The sequence below is a fragment of the Staurois parvus genome, unplaced genomic scaffold (assembly GCF_062004578.1).
Source record: "Staurois parvus isolate SC_StPar_1 unplaced genomic scaffold, SC_StPar_1.0 ptg000048l, whole genome shotgun sequence".
Classification (NCBI taxonomy): Eukaryota; Metazoa; Chordata; class Amphibia; order Anura; family Ranidae; genus Staurois; species Staurois parvus.
The window spans coordinates 22,922,093-22,941,779 of NW_028317844.1; the positions used below are offsets into that span (position 1 = coordinate 22,922,093).

The 19,687-nt window shown below is 46.4% G+C and overlaps 1 protein-coding gene across 1 annotated transcript in view; it reads left to right on the top strand.

Moving 5' to 3' along the window:
- The window catches only part of LOC149470386 (midasin-like), a 232,654-nt gene extending 214,401 nt beyond the window's left edge, over positions 1-18,253 (top strand). Inside the window, exons 56-62 of the mRNA XM_089665390.1 lie at positions 959-1,169; positions 1,621-1,849; positions 1,940-2,048; positions 6,572-6,736; positions 7,608-7,813; positions 11,239-11,626; positions 18,140-18,253. Of these exons, the coding sequence (XP_089521516.1) occupies positions 959-1,169; positions 1,621-1,849; positions 1,940-2,048; positions 6,572-6,736; positions 7,608-7,813; positions 11,239-11,626; positions 18,140-18,253 (1,422 nt within the window). The remainder of the gene's footprint in view (positions 1-958; positions 1,170-1,620; positions 1,850-1,939; positions 2,049-6,571; positions 6,737-7,607; positions 7,814-11,238; positions 11,627-18,139) is intronic.
- The last annotated feature ends 1,434 nt before the right edge of the window (positions 18,254-19,687 follow it).

Sequence of the window (19,687 nt, forward strand, 5' to 3'; positions counted from 1 at the left end):
CGACCCCCAAACACTGAATTCAAGCCACAGTACACTGTGAAGAAAGTGAAGCACGCTTGCGCAAGCATCATGATATGGGGATGTTTCTCATACTACGGTGTTGGGCCTATTTATTGCATACCAGGGATCATGGATCAGTTTGAATACATCAGAATACTTGAAGAGGTCATGCTGCCTTATGCTGAAGAGGAAATGCCCTTGAAATGGGTGTTCCAACAAGACAACGACCCCAAACACACCAGTAAATGTGCAACATCTTGGTTCCAGACCAGCAAGATTGACGTTATGGAGTGGCCAGCCCAATCCCCGGAACTTAATCCAATAGAAAACTTGTGGGGTGACATCAAAAATGCAGTTTCTGAGGCAAAACCAAGAAAGAGAGAAGAACTGTGGAATGTAGTCCAATCATCCTGGGCTGGAATACCTGTTCACAGGTGCCAGAAGTTGGTTGACTCCATGCAACACAGATGTACAGCAGTTCTCAGAAACAGTGCTTATATAACTAAATATTAATTGATTCAAAGGAAAGCAAAATCTACAAACATTTTTCAGTTTATAGAGTGAATGTTTGTTTGAGTTTGTAAAGAAGAATACAAACACTGCTATTTTTTGAACAGTCTAATATTCACTTTTCTTCAATTTTTTTAGAGGAACAACACAAAGTTTTGATACATTTTTCTTCATGTTTTGATTTGGAATTGAATGTGTAGTGTTTCCAATGCATTTGTGTGTGTATGGGAATAAAAGCTATTAGAAGGATTTTGAGCTTTATTCACTTTTTTCAACACACTACTATTATTTTGAACACAACTGTACATATCCTGTTATTACTGTAACTTTTTTTTTTATACTTGACATTTACCTTTATATTACCTAATGGATGTAACTTAACACTATAATTTAAAGTTTGTAGTGTGTGTGTATATATAAAGTACTTTTTACCTTCTAAAATTTACAGGATGACTCTGTGGTACAGTGTATGGATAAACTGAAAGCTCTAAGCACTTCCCTTAATGTAGTTGATCTGAGACCAGATAAAGGAGAGAGTGGTTGCCAGCGTGATTTTTACAGATTAAAAGCTGCTAGCTCTGACTGGGACACAAAATACAAATTGCTTCAGGAATGGACATCTATCCTTCGTGCAAATCATCAAGAAGATGGGAACACTGGTAATGGCTTTCTTTGCTTTGCCTAGATAAGTAACATGCGTTATAAAATGGCATGCCTATAATGCTAAATATGTAGGTTGCAATTATAGATTATTTGCATTCTATTTCCAAAGGGAGTCTGTAGCGAGGGAAAAACTCCTCTGTGATTAACGTTTACTGGGGACAGCTATTTCCTAACAAAGGATACCACTTAATGCCCTGGAATAAAATGCAACTTATGAAGCAGGGAATTGCTACTTTCTGCCCCCTAGATGTTTTGCTTTTTGAGTGTGTGCGTGTTCTGGTGAGGGTGGGTATGTTTGCTTATCTGTTTTTGAAAGCACATATTTGTGTTTCCTGTGAATTTATATGTATATATCTTAAAAAATTGAGCTCTGAAAGTAACTCTCCTGTGGTCTTGGCCTTCTAAGCATGTACTCAAGTTTATTACTACTGATATTTGTCTTTGCAGCGGGGCTCTCTGTGTCAGTGGAATTACTAAGCTCACATATGAAGAAGCAGCAAATACCTTTGTTTTCTGATGAAAAAAGTAATGAAGAGCGATCATATACCCAAATGGACCTGAAGGATTTAGCACAGCTTTCAAGTAAAGTTCAGATGTGGCCAGGCATGGAATATCTGATGCTGCTTTGGCAGTACAAACTGATGACTGACCTGCTGTCACATTCTTACTATGTAAGGTAATAACATATGCAGCGGTCTCATTTTCATGCATAATGGAATGTGACAACTTTGTGTCATTTATTTTATTTATGTTTTTGCCTCCACAGAAAGAACATGCAGTCTGACTTGAATCAGCTGGTGTCATTTTGTTTGAAACATACCTCATTGCCCTCACAGCATGTTCGCGCTTTCAACTTTCTTATTCAGCATTCTGAGGTAGTGTTATGGTTTATGCAAGAACAGTACTTTGCATTTTTTTTTTTTTTTATTTTAGCTAGCGAAGGCATAACATAAACATGTAATGCTTTAATCCTCGGTTACTAATTGAAAAAAAAAAATTGTCTTGGCTGTTCAAAACAGATAAACGGAATTGTAATTACCTTTTACATCAGAGTACTCAGTCCTCTTTCACAAGTGCCCTCAGCCTTCCTTCCTTTTAAATCAGAGTCGTCATGCCCCCCTGCCCGTTCAAAACTGAGCCCTTGACCAGCTCCTATTATACTTTTAAGTTTTTTTTTGCCTTGCCAGGAGCAGCCCTGCAGCTGGCTATTACCAGCATGTCAGTTGCCCAGACGGCCAGCCCATGGCATCCTGGAGAAATTAATTGTAAGCTTTTACAGTCATGGCCAAAAATATTGACACCCCTGCATTTCTGTCAGACAATGCACCACTTCGCCCAAACAATTGTTGCAATTGCAGATGTTTAACAATTCTCATGTTTCTCTTGTTTGTGTTGGTATGACACAAAAAGCCAAATCTGACGCACTCCATGCTAAACCTCAAAAATGGACTAGACATGATTTGCACCTTTTTCAAAATGGTTGTATCAGTCAACAGGTGCTGACAATATAGAAATCACAACAGCAACCAGTTAAAATGGTGAATGTTCGGTCTCCATCAGAAGTCATGGGTCTTACAGCAGGACAGTGACCCAAAGCACGTCAAAAAGCACCCAGAAATGGTTTCAGACATAGTGCTGGAGAGTACTGTACTGGCCAGCAAAGTGTTCAGATCTCAGTCCCATAGAGCACCTGTGGAGAGATCTCAAAACAGCAGTTGGGAAAAGGCACCCTTCCAATCTGAGAGACCTGGAGCAGTTGGTTATAGAAGGGTGGTCCAAAATTCCAGTAGAGTGGTGTAAGAAACCCATTGGTGGTTGCAGGAAGTGATTGATTTCAGTTATTTTTTTCCAAGGGGTGTGCTACCAAATATTAAATTGAGGGTTCCAATAATGTTGTCCATTTTATTTTTGGGGTTTTGCATGCAATGTGTCAGATTTGGCTTTCTCCACTTTTTTGGTTTCTCCACTTTTTTGTGTCAGACCAATACAAACAAAAGAAAAAGTAGAATGCCAAAACTTTTGTACAGCCCTGGCCAAATTTTTTTTTTTCTGACTGACACAAATATACATTTTCACGAAGTCTGTTGCTTCAGTGGTTTTGGATATTTTTGTCAGATGTTACTATAGTATACTGAAGTATAATTACAAGCATTTCAAAAGTGTCAAAGGCTTTCAGTGACAATTACATTAAGTTTATGCAAAGAGTCAATATTTGTAGTGTGGACCTTCTTTTACCAAGACCTCTGCAATTTGCCTTGGCATGTTGTCAATCAACTTCTGGACCACATATTGACAGATGGCAGCCCATTCTTGAATAATCAATGCTTAGAGTTTGTCAGAATTTGTGAGGGATTTTTTTCACCTGCTCCTTGAGGATTGACCACAAGTTCTCAATGGGATTAAGGTCTGGAGAGTTCCCTGGCCATGGACCCAAAATTTTGATGTTTTTGTTTTCCAAGCCACTTAGTTATCACTTTTGCCTTATGGCAAGGTGCTCCATCATGTTGGAAAAGGCATTGTTAGTCGCCAGACTGTTCTTGGATGGGTGGAAGAAGTTGCTCTTAAAGGATGCTTTTGCACCATCCTTTATTCATGGCTGTATTCTTAGGCAAAATTGTAAGTGAGCCCACTCCCTTGGCTGAGAAGCAACCCCACACATGAATGGTCTCGTGATGCTTTACTGTTGGCATGACACAGGACTGATGGTAGCGCTCATCTTTTCTTCTGCGGACAATTTTTTTCAGATGTCCCAAGCAATTGGAAAGGGAATTCATCAGAGAAAATTACTTTACCTCAGTCCTCAGCAGTCCAATCCCTGTACCTTTTGCAGATTGGTTTGTCCCTGATGAGAAGTAGCTTCTTTGCTGCCCTTCTTGACAGCAGGCCATCCTCCAAATGTCTTCGCCTCCACTGTGCGTGCAGATGCACTTACACCTGCCTGCTGCCATTCCTGAGCAAGCTCTGCACTGGTGGTGCCCCAATTTTGCTGCCAAATCAGCTTTAGGAGACAGTCTTGACTCTTGCTGGACTTTCTTTGGCACCCAGAAGCCTTCTTCACAACAATTTAACCTCTATCCTTAAAGTTTTTGATGATCCGATAAATGGTTGATTTAGGTGCAATCTTAGTAGGCGCAGCATTCTTGCCTGTGAATCCCTTTTTGTGCAAAGCAATTACTGCAGGTGTTTGCTTGCAGGTAACCATGGTTAACAGAGGAAAAACAATTATTTCAAGCACCGCCTTCCTTTTGAAGCTTCCAGACTGTTATTCTAGCTCAATCAGCATGGCAGAGTGATCTCCAGCCTTGTCCTTATCAACACTTAACTTTGTAAATGCTAAAACCACTGACATGATGTCAGCTGGTCCTTTTGTGTCAGGGCTGAAATGTAGTGGACATTTTTTTTTCTCTTGGGGAGGAGATTAAGTTCATTTTCATGGCACAGAGGGACTTTGCAATTAATTGCACTTCATTTGATCACTCTTCATAACGTATATGCAAATTGCCATCATAAAAACTGACGCAGCATATTTTGTGAAAATTAATATTTGTGTCATTCTCAAAACTTTTGGACAGGGCTGTAATTGCAACAATTTTCTGAGTGGTACATTATCTGACAGAGATTTAGGAGTGCCAATATTTTTGGCCATCACTGTAGATTGGTCTAATCATGCTGCAAGATCACGTTTACCCTCTGCACTGCTTTTCTGTATTGATGCCATGGAGTATACGATCTGTCAGATTTCCAGCCTGGCCTTGCATTTGTGCAGAATCTTATGTCCTAAAGCCTGGTCAGCAGAACACTTTCATAAAAGTGCCTTTTAAGCATGCCCTTCAAAGGTGCGCTCCTCTTGGAACTTCCCTTGAGGCATCCATTATGGTAGCTACTTGAGGGAAGGGGGTTTGTACCAAACTATCCTCAATCCATCTATTTTCTCATGAATTTTTGTCCCCTCAGGGAGACATGTACTGCAGGTCCTTCAGTTGTTGCAGATTTCTCCTGGCTAAACTTGACAAACCTGATCAGTAACCACCTTTGCAATGAAAGTTGCCCCTATTCCTTGACAAAAAGGTTAGAAAAAGAGGTGTCAGCATTTGCTGCCATTAAATAAAGCTGTCCTGACTTTTAGATACTTTACTTATCCGTCTTAAGTAGAGTATACGTGTTGATTTTTTTTTTTTTTCGTTTAAGCAGAGGGTTGAATTTAAAAAAAAATGCTCACCAATCCCTTCATCAACAACAAGTAGTAATAAGATCCCTTTTAAGGACCTTTGCCCAATCAGCCTGGATTTGCAAGTAGGTGCAAAATAAAATGTCTGCCTTGTGAAGCAGCAAGTAAGAACGTAACATAAAAAACTAGGAGAAAAGTGAAAAGAAAACAGTAGTGCTTGTTTGTAACACAGTAGCTTGTTTTAACCAAGCTACTGTGAATCTACTAGAACATTTGGAACAAATGGTTGCAGAAGAGCTGCTGGAAGTTTCCCATTTCATCTAATGCTTGGTTGTCCTGTATACAATACACATACAGAGCCAACTTAAAGTGGACTGCGGAACCCATGTCAAAAAAAGCATACACGTTAAGTGCCCTTTGATGGGGAAACTGCTTTTGTTGTATCTAATCTGGATACCAATATCAAGGATGCTACTGGGGGCAAGAGCATATTTGTCTATCCCTATGGAGGAAGTTTAGGCCACAGACTGGAAATGCTGTTCCCATACTGTTACAACTGTTGCTTCACCACTCCTGCAGCATCCACAACTTTTGATGGATCCTGCATTTTCGGAAAGTGTTGCTGAAATGGACACATTATTTGGAGTGTCTAGGTCTAAAGCTGGACACATCTCAGGTCAAAGTGTTTATTCCTCAGGAGACAATTCAATCTCAATTCCCTGATTTATGTTCTCCATACCATGAGCTGTCAGAATCCCTGCTTTTGCATGAGAATACTTGGTCTGATGGTAGTAATCTTCCAGGGTGTCATTTGCCCAGTTTTATTGCAGACCACATGATGGATTCTAGCCTGTTGGGTTAGGACTGTCTTTGGCGCCTGGTCTGTGCAGGAGATTTGGTTATTGTTGGAAATCTTGCCTCCTAATCAGTGTTCCATAGTCTTGGGCAATTTGCCTTGTCTGCAATATTGCTGTTCTGGAGACCCTAAACAATTTGGGATTTTCTTTTACTTTCACTTTCAATAACAATGGTAAACAGAACAAATAGAATGAATCTCCTAATCGGGCCACAGACCGCAATAAAAACCTGACGAGTATTCTAATCACTTTCCACTCTCCAAGATAAAAAGTTTATTTTATTTTTGTCCATTTAAAAGCTTTTTAAAAATATATACTGTATATGTATGTGTTATTTCATATCATTTTATTGAGCAATGATCTCTCTTTGCAGATTACTTCTGGGGATGTTGCATTACTATGGTCAGAGCTTATATGTTGCGTATTTTCATCGTTCTGGAATAGTACTGTGAGCACTGATCCAGATTACTGGTCATCCTGGAAGCCAACCCCATCTCCAGATAGCGCCACTCAAGTTCTTCTGGAACCTTCCGTGAAGGTAAAATTTGGGACTTATTTAGTGTATTTTTCTATTTTTGATATTCAGGGTATAGCATTGCCAAAGGTATAGTAAAACAGTTTAGTGTATTAAAATTAGCATCATTTGTATTCTCCTTTGGAGCTTGAATATGTACCTGAATCTGTCCCTGACAATCATACCTTGCAATGTGGCACTTAGACTAGGAGAGGGAGGAGCAAGTCAGGTTGATAACTTATTAGAGTGTGGCTACTTGCCTTGCAGGTGCAAATATGCCTGTGCTGTATTCTGTTACTGTAATAGGTCTTGTTTATATGGATGTTTCCATGATGCTTCCAGATGTTTACAAGTGGATACTGTTACCTCCAGAATTTGTTTTTCTTCCTTTAGTTGAAGGGGGATTTTGCATTCTAATATGGTAACTATATGCAACTGTGAGACAAGTATTTATTTGGCTCATGGTTTTTGCATGGTCCCATTGGCTTCAATGAGGGTGTTTGACAGGTGGTGCCACCTGTCAAATGTAATGTGTCTACGTTTACTGCAGCTGTGATAAGCATTGTGGCCACCACATGCGAATGAACCCCTACAGCTGCCATGGTAGATTTTATGTGGGCATAATGTAAAAATTTAATCAACTGCCTGTTTTTATCATCACTTTTGCCGTTGGTGTAAATGAGGCTTAACAGTTAAAGCAGTGTCATACTCCCAACAGCTGTCTGGCAGAGGTTTGTGAAGCATTAGAATGCTGGGCAAAATTACAAATTCTTTGGCATATTAGACAGTTAATATATGTTTATTAAAATTGTATATTTTAGCTGTTTTTCTATCTTTGAGCTCCAAGTTTTTAATATTTTTGAAGATTTTTTTCATGTACTTTATTCTTTTTTAGGGTCCTGCCATCTTAAGTAGAGCTGTGTTCGCCAAATGCTTCTGTGAAGTTCTTTTGAACAGCAGCAAACCGGTACCATGGGATTTGAGTGGGAATCTGACCTCACATGTTAGCCTGGGAGAGGGGACTGAGAAAACACATCAACTACAAGTGATCAACTCAACACTTTGGACAAATATGGCAGTTTCTTCTTTGGCAAGCTTTAGGTCCATCTTTGTTTCATTTACTGATTTTAAGCTCTGTTTGAAATGCTTGGGAAAAATTAAATTGTGGAAAACTCTAATGCCATCCAAAACACATGCACGCACTATTTTTATAGCTGACCCTCCAGAAATACGCAGCATCTGTTACCTAGATCCTAAGTGAGAACAGCTTGAGACTGTGCATATCTTTAATCATATTGCAATTTGAGTAAATCCAAGGATGGGCCAAACTAGCAGGTTACATAGCATTGTATTGGCTATGTGCCTTTTTAATGCAGTATGATAACTCTGCATGATAAGTCAGGCTTTTAGTTTTTATTTAGTGATGAAATTCTGAAATTTGTTAAGCTTAAAGGGTTGTCTTTAACTTACAGTTTACAAGGTTTTCATTAAGTATCCAAGTCAATTTTGAATGAACTTTGGAACATTTAGTTTTTTCATGGATTCAGCGCTTCATAGCCTTGGTGAAACAATCTCCCAGGATCCCAGGCAATTCCTTTTACCAACCCTGCTGCTTCTCAAGGGTGTGAAATATCTGCTTTCCCAAACTCCCTAAGAGCTTTAGCAAGCCATCTATAGTAATAAGTTCTAGATAGACCTTCAAGAAAAGATTTGTTAAACTATCCTTCAATTTTCAGTGTTTGACATGTGTTTTCTTAATTGTCATACAACACAGGACACCTCTATATAACTACTGTACTTAGTTTATGTTGTCAACTTCATGTGAATGGATACTGGCTCTAAAAATAAAAGCTAGTGTCCCTGGCCAGTCATAACCCTTCCCATCTCAACTGAACCTAACTGGTTAGGTGATGGAATGAGCCTGCAGAGGTCTGAGGTTTTACATTCGTGAATTTTAGTTCCCTGTTTATGGACTTTTCGGAACTGCCCTACATGGGAAAGTTTTTTTCTGGTTCATGTCAATAACTCTCAAGGGTTCTCACTGGTTAAGAACGCCTGGGGCGCAAGCGTAGGTGCTCTCCACCCCTTTCCCCTCCTCCCTCTTTTTCAGGAGGATGAGGTATTTGAGAAACATCCTTAGAAAGAGATGCTATTGAGGATCAAAAATAGTCTGACTAGTCAGGTAGATGGAAAGTCCTTGATTTGGGTCTGCATGAGATTGTTGTGGAAGATTGTAGATGCCATTATGGCTGTCCCTTATGGCTAGTTTCACCCCAGAGCTTTTTAACTCAATATCCTTTCAGTATAGTCCAAACATCAGGAGTGCTTGGATTTGCCGGTACATTCATCTGACTCCCAAGACCACTAGAATGGTGGATATCCACAGAAATGCTGAATACTGGGATATTCTTCCATCCAATGACTTGACGACAGATGGCAGCCTCTCGTACCAGGGAGGAGGTCTGGAGAACCTTACAGTTAAGGGAAACGTGGTCCATGGGAGCCGACGTTGCTCACCAACGTCTTGGAACTTTGAAGGGTTATGCCTGGCTCTCCTACACTGGTTTATCTGTGGCAACCCTTAAGAAGGGACAAAAAGTCATGCTGTTTTGGAAAATAAATATCTTGTCCAGAACTTCAAATTCCCAGACTTCTGTGCCATTCACATTCCCAATGTGGACAATTGGTAGGTGGAATTTTTCAGGCATGAGCACCTGAGTTTGGGAAAGTAGGCCCTCCACTCTGAGGTGTTTGCAGAGATTTATCTATGGTGGAGATCTCTTGTCATCCAGATTAAATAGCAAACTGGATAGGTTTGTGTCTCAGGCATTTGTGCTGGATGCCTTGGTACTTTGGATCAGTTTTCCCTGATCTGTGCATTCCCTCCACTGCATCCTCTTCATTGCCTCTTGCACAGGATAAGGGTGTATGGCATTACGGTGCTTCTGATTGAACCTGCTTGGTCAAGAACAACATGATATGCAGAGATCGTAGATCTCTTTGCATGTGACCAGTGAGCCCATCCAGGTCAGCCAAACTTGCAGTTGCAAGGTCCAATCTTTTGTCCTGCTTTTCTGTTGCAGACTTTGAAGGCATGACTTTTAAAGTCTAATTCCTGAGGGATTGAGCTGTTTGACTGTATAATCCCTACCCTCAAGGAAATAAAGTCAATTAGCACACATAGAAGGCTCAGGTGTTTTAACCCATGTTGTGGGCTACGTTGTAGCTTTTCTTTAATCTGGTGTAAAGATTTTCCTGACATCAAGGGGCAGATATTGGCCTTTGCTATCTTGTTTTAGAAACCCATTTCATCTCATGGTTTGTGCCACCTATGCGCCCATTTTTGTCTCTGTAGGACTAATCTTGGATCATTTGTTACAGACTTCTTCTTTTGGGCTGTTTAGAGTTTTTTCTTATTCTTATGACTGACATTCTTTTGTCCTTATCCTAAGTATTTGGAAGAGTAGGTGCTCCATTCTTTGGAGTTAGTTCAAGCTGTTTATCAAAAATCTACACCTTTGTGTCAACTGTTCCCTGTTGCTTTTAATCCGTGTTCTTGCAAAGGTCAGGCTGCTTCTCGATTCACTATTTCTTGGAAGATTAGTCTGCTTATTTTTCAGGGCTATGGCATCAAGGGCAAGGTCACTCCTGTCTCGGTCAAGGCCCATTCCACCTGGCATTATCAGTGTTTTCTGGGCAATTCAGCATCAATCTTTTTGTGTTGAAGTGTGCAAGTTTTCTTCTTGCCAAGTAGATATTTACGCCTCTGCAAACACCAGTTGTGAGCAAAGGGTTTTCCAGGCAGCTCTATAGTGGGGTTCCCCTATTATGTATTTAGGTGTGTTGATCTTGTTGCTTTGTTGCCCACACCTCATATTCAATGCTTTGGGACATCCCAAGTAATCGTGAAGGTGAAATGTACTGTGCTGTGCGATTAGGAAATAATTTTGGTATGTGGCTGAAGTGTAAAAATCTTTTTCTTGACATACATCGCAGGAATCTGTCCCTTCATTGTTCCTCATCATTTGATAAAAAACTGAGGCTTAGCTGAGCGGGGAGTGGTGGTTATGCCTGTTTTTTCTTTCTCCTGTTCTCGCTCGCGCTCTCTCCCTCCCCCTCGCGCTCTCTCCCTCCCCCTCGCGCTCTCTCCCTCCCCCTCGCGCTCTCTCCCTCCCCCTCGCGCTCTCTCCCTCCCCCTCGCGCTCTCTCCCTCCCCCTCGCGCGCTCCCCCCCTTGCACGCTCGTACGCTTTTGCTCGCGCTCTCCCCCTCGCACGCTCTTGCTCGCGCTCTCCCCCTCTCACTCGCGCTCTCCCCCTCTCACTCGCGCTCTCCCCCTCTCACTCGCGCTCTGCAGGCCTTAATGCAAACATTTAATAAATGCCTTTTTTTGTTTTTTGTGTTTTTTTTTTTAAATAACTTTGCTGGTGCAGGCATGCTATGTCTTTTTAAGCTTCAACGAGAAAAAGGGAAACCCACACAGATGAATACATTTGTCACATTTTATATACCTTTTTTTGTTCACAGGAACACAGATTCTAGACTTCAGGGTCTTCTATTATATCACCACTTTGTTGCATTGAAGGACCTTGTGCCCTCCACTATCCAAGAAGAGTTTTTACAGTATTGTGACCATCTTCCGTCAAAAGATCTCTCTGCGTATCATTACATCCAGGACATTCTGGGAGACTGGTCCAGCCAGGATAGGTTGCCTGAAAACATTATTAAACTCTTGTTGACATCCTTGCAGCAGTTTTATTCTGATGTTGATGATTCAGTTCGGGCCGCTGAGGCGGCCCATCGAGGATCCTTGTGGATTAACTTGGGTTTACTACAAATTCACCTGTGGCTTCCACAAACTTCATTTGATCCGGCAATTAAGAGGAAGTACAAATTACAATATACAGAAGAGGAGGTGAGTAGTAAGAAGACACATTTAAGTGCATATCTGGACAGAATAAGAAAAAAAACAGTACCTCTGCAGTGAATGCATGTTTCCTTGTTTATCACCTTACATATGATGCAAGTATATAAATGTACCCAATGATTCTACTTGAAATCCATTGTGCTTCTAACTTCTTGTTTTGAGGTTTACAAGCTTTCCCTCCTCTGAAATCCGAAGTAGCGTTATTATCATGTTGTTCTTTTCTGCGGGGCTCACAACACCTCCTCCTCTCCATTGCTACTTAAGCTAAGAGGAGAATGTAATGTAGATTAGGGAAATAGAACTTAGGTAGAGCCAGTAGCTGGGATTTCTGTGCAGTAGTAGCATGGTTTTCAGCTCTAAGGAGACTTAAAGCTAAACCCCAGAAATTTATTCACTTTGTAAAATCTGTCGGCATACTGTGACTTAAGTCCAATGAGGAGCATGCCACGTAGTGGACTTACCTTTTATTTACATCCTACAGTTTTATGGCACTCTGAGATTACAGCTTTGTACACCCCCAGAGCTCTGACAGGAGAGATACTGTTCTCTTACTGCAGCAACACTGCTTCTCCCCCCTTCCTTTCTGTTCATTTACAGAAGCCCCTGTATTTTGTATATTAGTTCACATAATACAAAGCACTCTGTGATTGGGCAGGAGGAGGCAGAGGGGAGGAATAGACACAATGGCTGCATGAAATGTTTCAGTAGCTGTGACCGGAAGGTCCAGTGTCAGAACTATAGCAATAGCTGTGTTACCGAAGCACCATAAAAATACAAATGGTAAATTTAAAGACGTCCACAAGGTGACATGCAGCTCATTAAACTTAACTCACAATAATCCAACGCATTGTGCAAAGTTGCTGAATTCCTGGAGTTCAGCTTTATAGGAAACCGGGTTGACAGAGTGTTTTCTGTTCTTATGACATTTGAAAAACATAAAACATGGGCAATGATACTTATATTGCTGAGATATGCTGAGTTTTTGTTTTTTTTTTTACCCAGGCATGCTACACCTAGGATCAGCTGAACTATATGTGCATGCTTTTACTGTCTGGTACAATCAAGTAAAGGAAATGACATACAGATTGTGCTGGCTCATTAGTTTCCAATATTTTGATAAAATATTTTGATAAAACTAATTTAAACCGTACACCAGAAGAAAATGGAACTATTCCTTTCTGGGATGACTAGCTGAAAATTTATATGCGATGAATACCTTTTTATTTTTTGTACTTTTTTCTAACTAAAATATTTTACACTTAAGATATTTAGCATTGCTCTTTTTTTTCTGTTTACTTATTGCTGTTAGTTGCTGGAATGCATTTAGGAAAATCTTGGTGCGGTCAGTAAATGTGAAAAAAAAAAAAAAAAAAAATGTAATCTATCATAATACATTTTTTTATGTTTAGGTTTCAGTGGTAACATTTGATTTACCATTCACTCCCTATTTACCCTTATATTCATCAATAGTAGCATTTAAAAATGGCAAAGTAAAATATAATATGCATAGTGTTTAGCTACTACCGTATTTTCCGGCGTATAAGACAACTTTTTACCCCTTGAAAATCTTCTCAAAAGTCGGGGGTCGTCCTATACGCCGGTATACGGCATGCTGACACTTTTTAGGGGGGCGGCGCGGTGCCCCCCCCTTCCAACGGAAGGGACACCAAGTACAGGGATGGGCAGGGGCTGCTGTTTCTTACCTGGCTCCGGTCCCACGACGATCCAGTCCAGGAAGCGCGGCTGCTCCTTCATTCAGTTCGGCCACTGGATGTTTGCGCGGCTGCTCGGCTCCGCCTCCTCACTGGTGATTGGCCGCCAGAACTGTAGCCCAGGAAAGGCACACAGGTGGCCAATCACCGGCGAGGAGGCAGGGCCGAGCGGCCCCGCGAAAATCGAGTGAAGGAGCGGCCGGTAAGTGTGCCGTGCAGAGGTGCTGCTGCAACCACATATGCTGTCTGCAGCAGCACCATACTGGAACAGGGGTCAGCAAGTGTCATTGGTGTCAGTGGGAGGAATAGTGCCCCATCATTTGGTGTCACTGATACTAATGATGGGGCATTATTCCTCCCACCAACGATGGGGCACTACTCCTCCCCCCCCACTGACACCAACGATGGGGCACTATTCCCCTCCCCCCCACTGACACCAACGATGGGGCACTATTCCCCCCCCCCTGACAACGATGGGGCACTATTCCTCCCCCCCCTGACAACGATGGGGCACTATTCCTCCCCCCCCTGACAACGATGGGGCACTATTCCACCCCCCCCCCCCGACAACGATGGGGCACTATTCCACCCCCCCCCCCCCCGACAACGATGGGGCACTATTCCACCCCCCCCCCCCCCGACAACGATGGGGCACTATTCCATCCACCTCCCCCCCGACAACGATGGGGCACTAATCCACCTCCCCCCCCGACAACGATGGGGCACTAATCCACCTCCCCCCCCGACAACGATGGGGCACTATTCCACCCCCACTAACACCAACGATGGGGCACTATTCCTCCCCCACTAACACCAACGATGGGGCACTATTCCTCCCCCCCGACAACGATGGGGCACTATCCCCCCCCCCCCCCCCGACAACGATGGGGCACTATTCCACCCCCCACCCCCCCCCGACAACGATGGGGCACTATTCCACCCCCCCCCCCCGACAACGATGGGGCACTATTCCACCCCCCCCCCCCCGACAACGATGGGGCACTATTCCACCCCCACTAACACCAACGATGGGGCACTATTCCTCCCCCACTAACACCAACGATGGGGCACTATTCCTCCCCCCCGACAACGATGGGGCACTATCCCCCCCCCCCCGACAACGATGGGGCACTATTCCACCCCCCCCCCCCCCGACAACGATGGGGCACTATTCCACCCCCCCCCCCCGACAACGATGGGGCACTAATCCACCTCCCCCCCCCCCCCCCCCCGACAACGATGGGGCACTATTCCACCCCCACTAACACCAACGATGGGGCACTATTCCTCCCCCCCCGACAACGATGGGGCACTATTCCTCCCCCCCCGACAACGATGGGGCACTATTCCTCCCCCCCCCCCCCCCCGACAACGATGGGGCACTATTCCACCCCCACTAACACCAACGATGGGGCACTATTCCTCCCCCACTAACACCAACGATGGGGCACTATTCCTCCCCCCCGACAACGATGGGGCACTATTCCTCCCCCCCCCCCCCCCGACAACGATGGGGCACTATTCCACCCCCCCCCCCCGACAACGATGGGGCACTAATCCACCTCCCCCCCCCCCCCCCCCGACAACGATGGGGCACTATTCCACCCCCACTAACACCAACGATGGGGCACTATTCCTCCCCCCCCGACAACGATGGGGCACTATTCCTCCCCCCCCGACAACGATGGGGCACTATTCCTCCCCCCCCGACAACGATGGGGCACTATTCCTCCCCCCCCCGACAACGATGGGGCACTATTCCTCCCCCCCCGACAACGATGGGGCACTATTCCTCCCCCCCCGACAACGATGGGGCACTATTCCTCCCCCCCCCCCGACAACGATGGGGCACTATTCCTCCCCCCCCGACAACGATGGGGCACTATTCCTCCCCCCCCGACAACGATGGGGCACTATTCCTCCCCCCCCCCCGACAACGATGGGGCACTATTCCTCCCCCCCCCCCGACAACGATGGGGCACTATTCCTCCCCCTCCCCGACAACGATGGGGCACTATTCCTCCCCCTCCCCGACAACGATGGGGCACTATTCCTCCCCCCCCGACAACGATGGGGCACTATTCCTCCCCCCCCCCCCCCGACAACGATGGGGCACTATTCCTCCCCCCCCCCCCGACAACGATGGGGCACTATTCCTCCCCCCCCCCGACAACGATGGGGCACTATTCCTCCCCCCCCCCCCCCCCGACAACGATGGGGCACTATTCCTCCCCCCCCCCCCCCCCCGACAACGATGGGGCACTATTCCTCCCCCCCCCCCCGACAACGATGGGGCACTATTCCTCCCCCCCCCCGACAACGATGGGGCACTATTCCTCCCCCCCCCCCGACAACGATGGGGCACTATTCCTCCCCCCCCCGACAACGATGGGGCACTATTCCTCCCCCCCCCGACAACGATGGGGCACTATTCCTCCCCCCCGACAACGATGGGGCACTATTCCTCCCCCCCCGACAACGATGGGGCACTATTCCTCCCTCCCCGACAACGATGGGGCACTATTCCTCCCCCCCCCGACAACGATGGGGCACTATTCCTCCCCCCCCCGACAACGATGGGGCACTATTCCTCCCCCCCCGACAACGATGGGGCACTATTCCTCCCCCCCCCCGACAACGATGGGGCACTATTCCTCCCCCCCCCCGACAACGATGGGGCACTATTCCTCCCCCCCCCGACAACGATGGGGCACTATTCCTCCCCCCCCGACAACGATGGGGCACTATTCCTCCCCCCCCCCCCCGACAACGATGGGGCACTATTCCTCCCCCCCCCGACAACGATGGGGCACTATTCCTCCCCCCCCCCCGACAACGATGGGGCACTATTCCACCCCCCCCCCCGACATAGATGGGGCACTATTCCACCCCCCACTGACACCATTGATGGAACACTATTCCTCCCACTAATACTAATGATGGGGCACTATTCCTCCCACTAATACCAATGATGGGACACTATTCCTCCCCCCCCCCCCCGACAACGATGGGGCACTATTCCTCCCCCCCCCCCGACAACGATGGGGCACTATTCCTCCCCCTCCCCGACAACGATGGGGCACTATTCCTCCCCCTCCCCGACAACGATGGGGCACTATTCCTCCCCCCCCGACAACGATGGGGCACTATTCCTCCCCCCCCCCCGACAACGATGGGGCACTATTCCTCCCCCCCCCCCGACAACGATGGGGCACTATTCCTCCCCCCCCCCCGACAACGATGGGGCACTATTCCTCCCCCCCCCCGACAACGATGGGGCACTATTCCTCCCCCCCCGACAACGATGGGGCACTATTCCTCCCCCCCCCCCCCCCCCCGACAACGATGGGGCACTATTCCTCCCCCCCCCCCCGACAACGATGGGGCACTATTCCTCCCCCCCCCGACAACGATGGGGCACTATTCCTCCCCCCCCCGACAACGATGGGGCACTATTCCTCCCCCCCCCGACAACGATGGGGCACTATTCCTCCCCCCCCCCCGACAACGATGGGGCACTATTCCTCCCCCCCCCCCGACAACGATGGGGCACTATTCCTCCCCCCCCCCGACAACGATGGGGCACTATTCCTCCCCCCCCCCCCCCCCCCCCCCCGACAACGATGGGGCACTATTCCTCCCCCCCCCCCCCCCCCCCCCCCCCGACAACGATGGGGCACTATTCCTCCCCCCCCCCCCCGACAACGATGGGGCACTATTCCTCCCCCCCCCGACAACGATGGGGCACTATTCCTCCCCCCCCCGACAACGATGGGGCACTATTCCTCCCCCCCCGACAACGATGGGGCACTATTCCTCCCTCCCCGACAACGATGGGGCACTATTCCTCCCCCCCCCGACAACGATGGGGCACTATTCCTCCCCCCCCCGACAACGATGGGGCACTATTCCTCCCCCCCCGACAACGATGGGGCACTATTCCTCCCCCCCCCGACAACGATGGGGCACTATTCCTCCCCCCCCGACAACGATGGGGCACTATTCCTCCCCCCCCGACAACGATGGGGCACTATTCCTCCCCCCCCGACAACGATGGGGCACTATTCCTCCCCCCCCCCCCCCCCCCCCGACAACGATGGGGCACTATTCCTCCCCCCCCCGACAACGATGGGGCACTATTCCTCCCCCCCCCCCCGACAACGATGGGGCACTATTCCACCCCCCCCCCCCCGACAACGATGGGGCACTATTCCACCCCCCCCCCCCCCCGACATAGATGGGGCACTATTCCACCCCCCACTGACACCATTGATGGAACACTATTCCTCCCACTAATACTAATGATGGGGCACTATTCCTCCCACTAATACCAATGATGGGACACTATTCCTCCCACTGACACCAATGATGGGGCACGATTCTTCCCACTGGTGTGCATTGGAAGAGGGGTAGTCTTATACGGCGAGTATAGCCCAAACACTATATTTTAACAGGAAAAGTAGGGGGTTGTCTTATACGCCCACTCGTCTTATACGCCGGAAAATACGGTAGTTCTTTGAAAATCAGGTATTTAAAAAAAATCATACCAACTTTCTAGACACTGCTTGATAAATACTAAACTATTAGATAAAAATAAAAAACCAAGCATAGATAATTTTTATTTTTCAAACACCTGATTTGCATGCACTGCTTTATATAGGTGCTGAACTATTGGTTGTGGAAAAAAATATGATTGATGTATAATGTGTTCACATTCACTGTTGTCCTATTTTGTGCACTATAGTAATCGCAAGCGGTTTTATGTGTTTTTTTTTTTTTTTTATTTCAGTTGCATCAGCTGGAATGTGAATGTAAAACAAGGAATTTGTCCAGCACTCTACTTACAGGAAGGGAGATCAAAGATGAGAATTTAAGGAAGCACATTCATCCACATATCAGGTGATTAATCTGATCCATTATTTATACATTAAAGCAGAGCGCCACCCAAAAGGGGAAGTTCTGCTTTAAGGCCTAGTCTCCTGCTCCCCGTTAAGGATTGGCACCTTTTAGGGAATGGGTACCTGATTTTGGCAGATAATACCCCACCACCCGAAACCACATTCCCTCCCCCAGTATGTGCTGGCACATGTGACAGATCCCGGAATACTACGGGACCATTCAGAAAGTGCAGTGCTACTCGCTCATCCGCAGTGGGCACCCAGCTTTGAAGCCGCAAGCTGTCACAGCCGGGTGCCGCCACTGAAGATGCTAGCACCGGGGACACAGGCCGGCTGGTGAAAGGGGCTGCGGTGAGTACACCGCTGGATCAAGGGACAGGTAAGTGTCTGTTTTTTGATAAATGTCTGTAGCTGCTGACTTTTTTTTTTTTTTTCAATTTTACTAGATCTCCACTTTAAGATTTGTTAATTGATACAGATGAGTTTAAAGCGGAAAAAAGCAAAAGCGGAAGCTCCGCTTATTTGCCTCCTCCCTTTTTAGGGGTGAGTGGGGAGCAGATGCCTGTTTTTGACAGGTACCCACTCCCACTTCCAGGTCAGTTCGTCGTGGCAAAGTGAGCCGGTTGTTTGGCCCCCTCTTCCCTCCCTCAGTCTCCTGGGAACTTTCACAGGTCCCAGAAGACTGCTAGACCAATTAGGAGGCGCAGCACGACTCGCGAATGCGCAGTGGGCACCAGGCTGTAAAACCGCAAGCTCACATCCTGGTGCCCACAGTTGAGATGCCGGCGCTGTGGGAGACAGCAATGGAGAAGGGTCGGCGTGGGTGAGAACATTGCTGGACTCTGGGACAGGTAATTGTGTTTTTATTAAAAATCAGCAGCTACAGTTTTAGCAGCTGCTGACTTTAACCACATGCCGCCCAGCCACTGTATAAATACGGCGGCAGAGCGGCATGTGTTTTGAAAACCGGTAGGGGGCGCGCGCTACCGGCTAGGTCCCGGCGATCGGTGGCAATCGCTGACAGAGCACAGCTGCAGTAGCTGTGCTTTCTCTCAGTTCCCTGACAGCTCCAGGACACGCTGATCGGGACAGAAGAGCTTCCCGATCAGCGGTGTCCCGTGCAGTACACACCCCCGCCCCCTAGTAAAACACTCCCCTCACACAGTTAACCCTTTCCCTGAATAATAAACTTAACCCCTTCCTCCCCAGTGCCATTAGTACGGTGTCAGTGTTTTTTGTTTTTTTTTGCACTGATCACTGTATTGGTGTCACTGGGGATGTCAGTGACCCCAAGTCAGTACCCCCCAAAAAAACCCCTAAAAATCCCAGTATCTTTCCCACCATTTGTAAACTCTATAACTTTCACTTAAACCAATTAATTTACACGTATTGTTTTTTTTTTTTTTTTTTTAGCAAAGACATGTCGCAGAATGCATTTT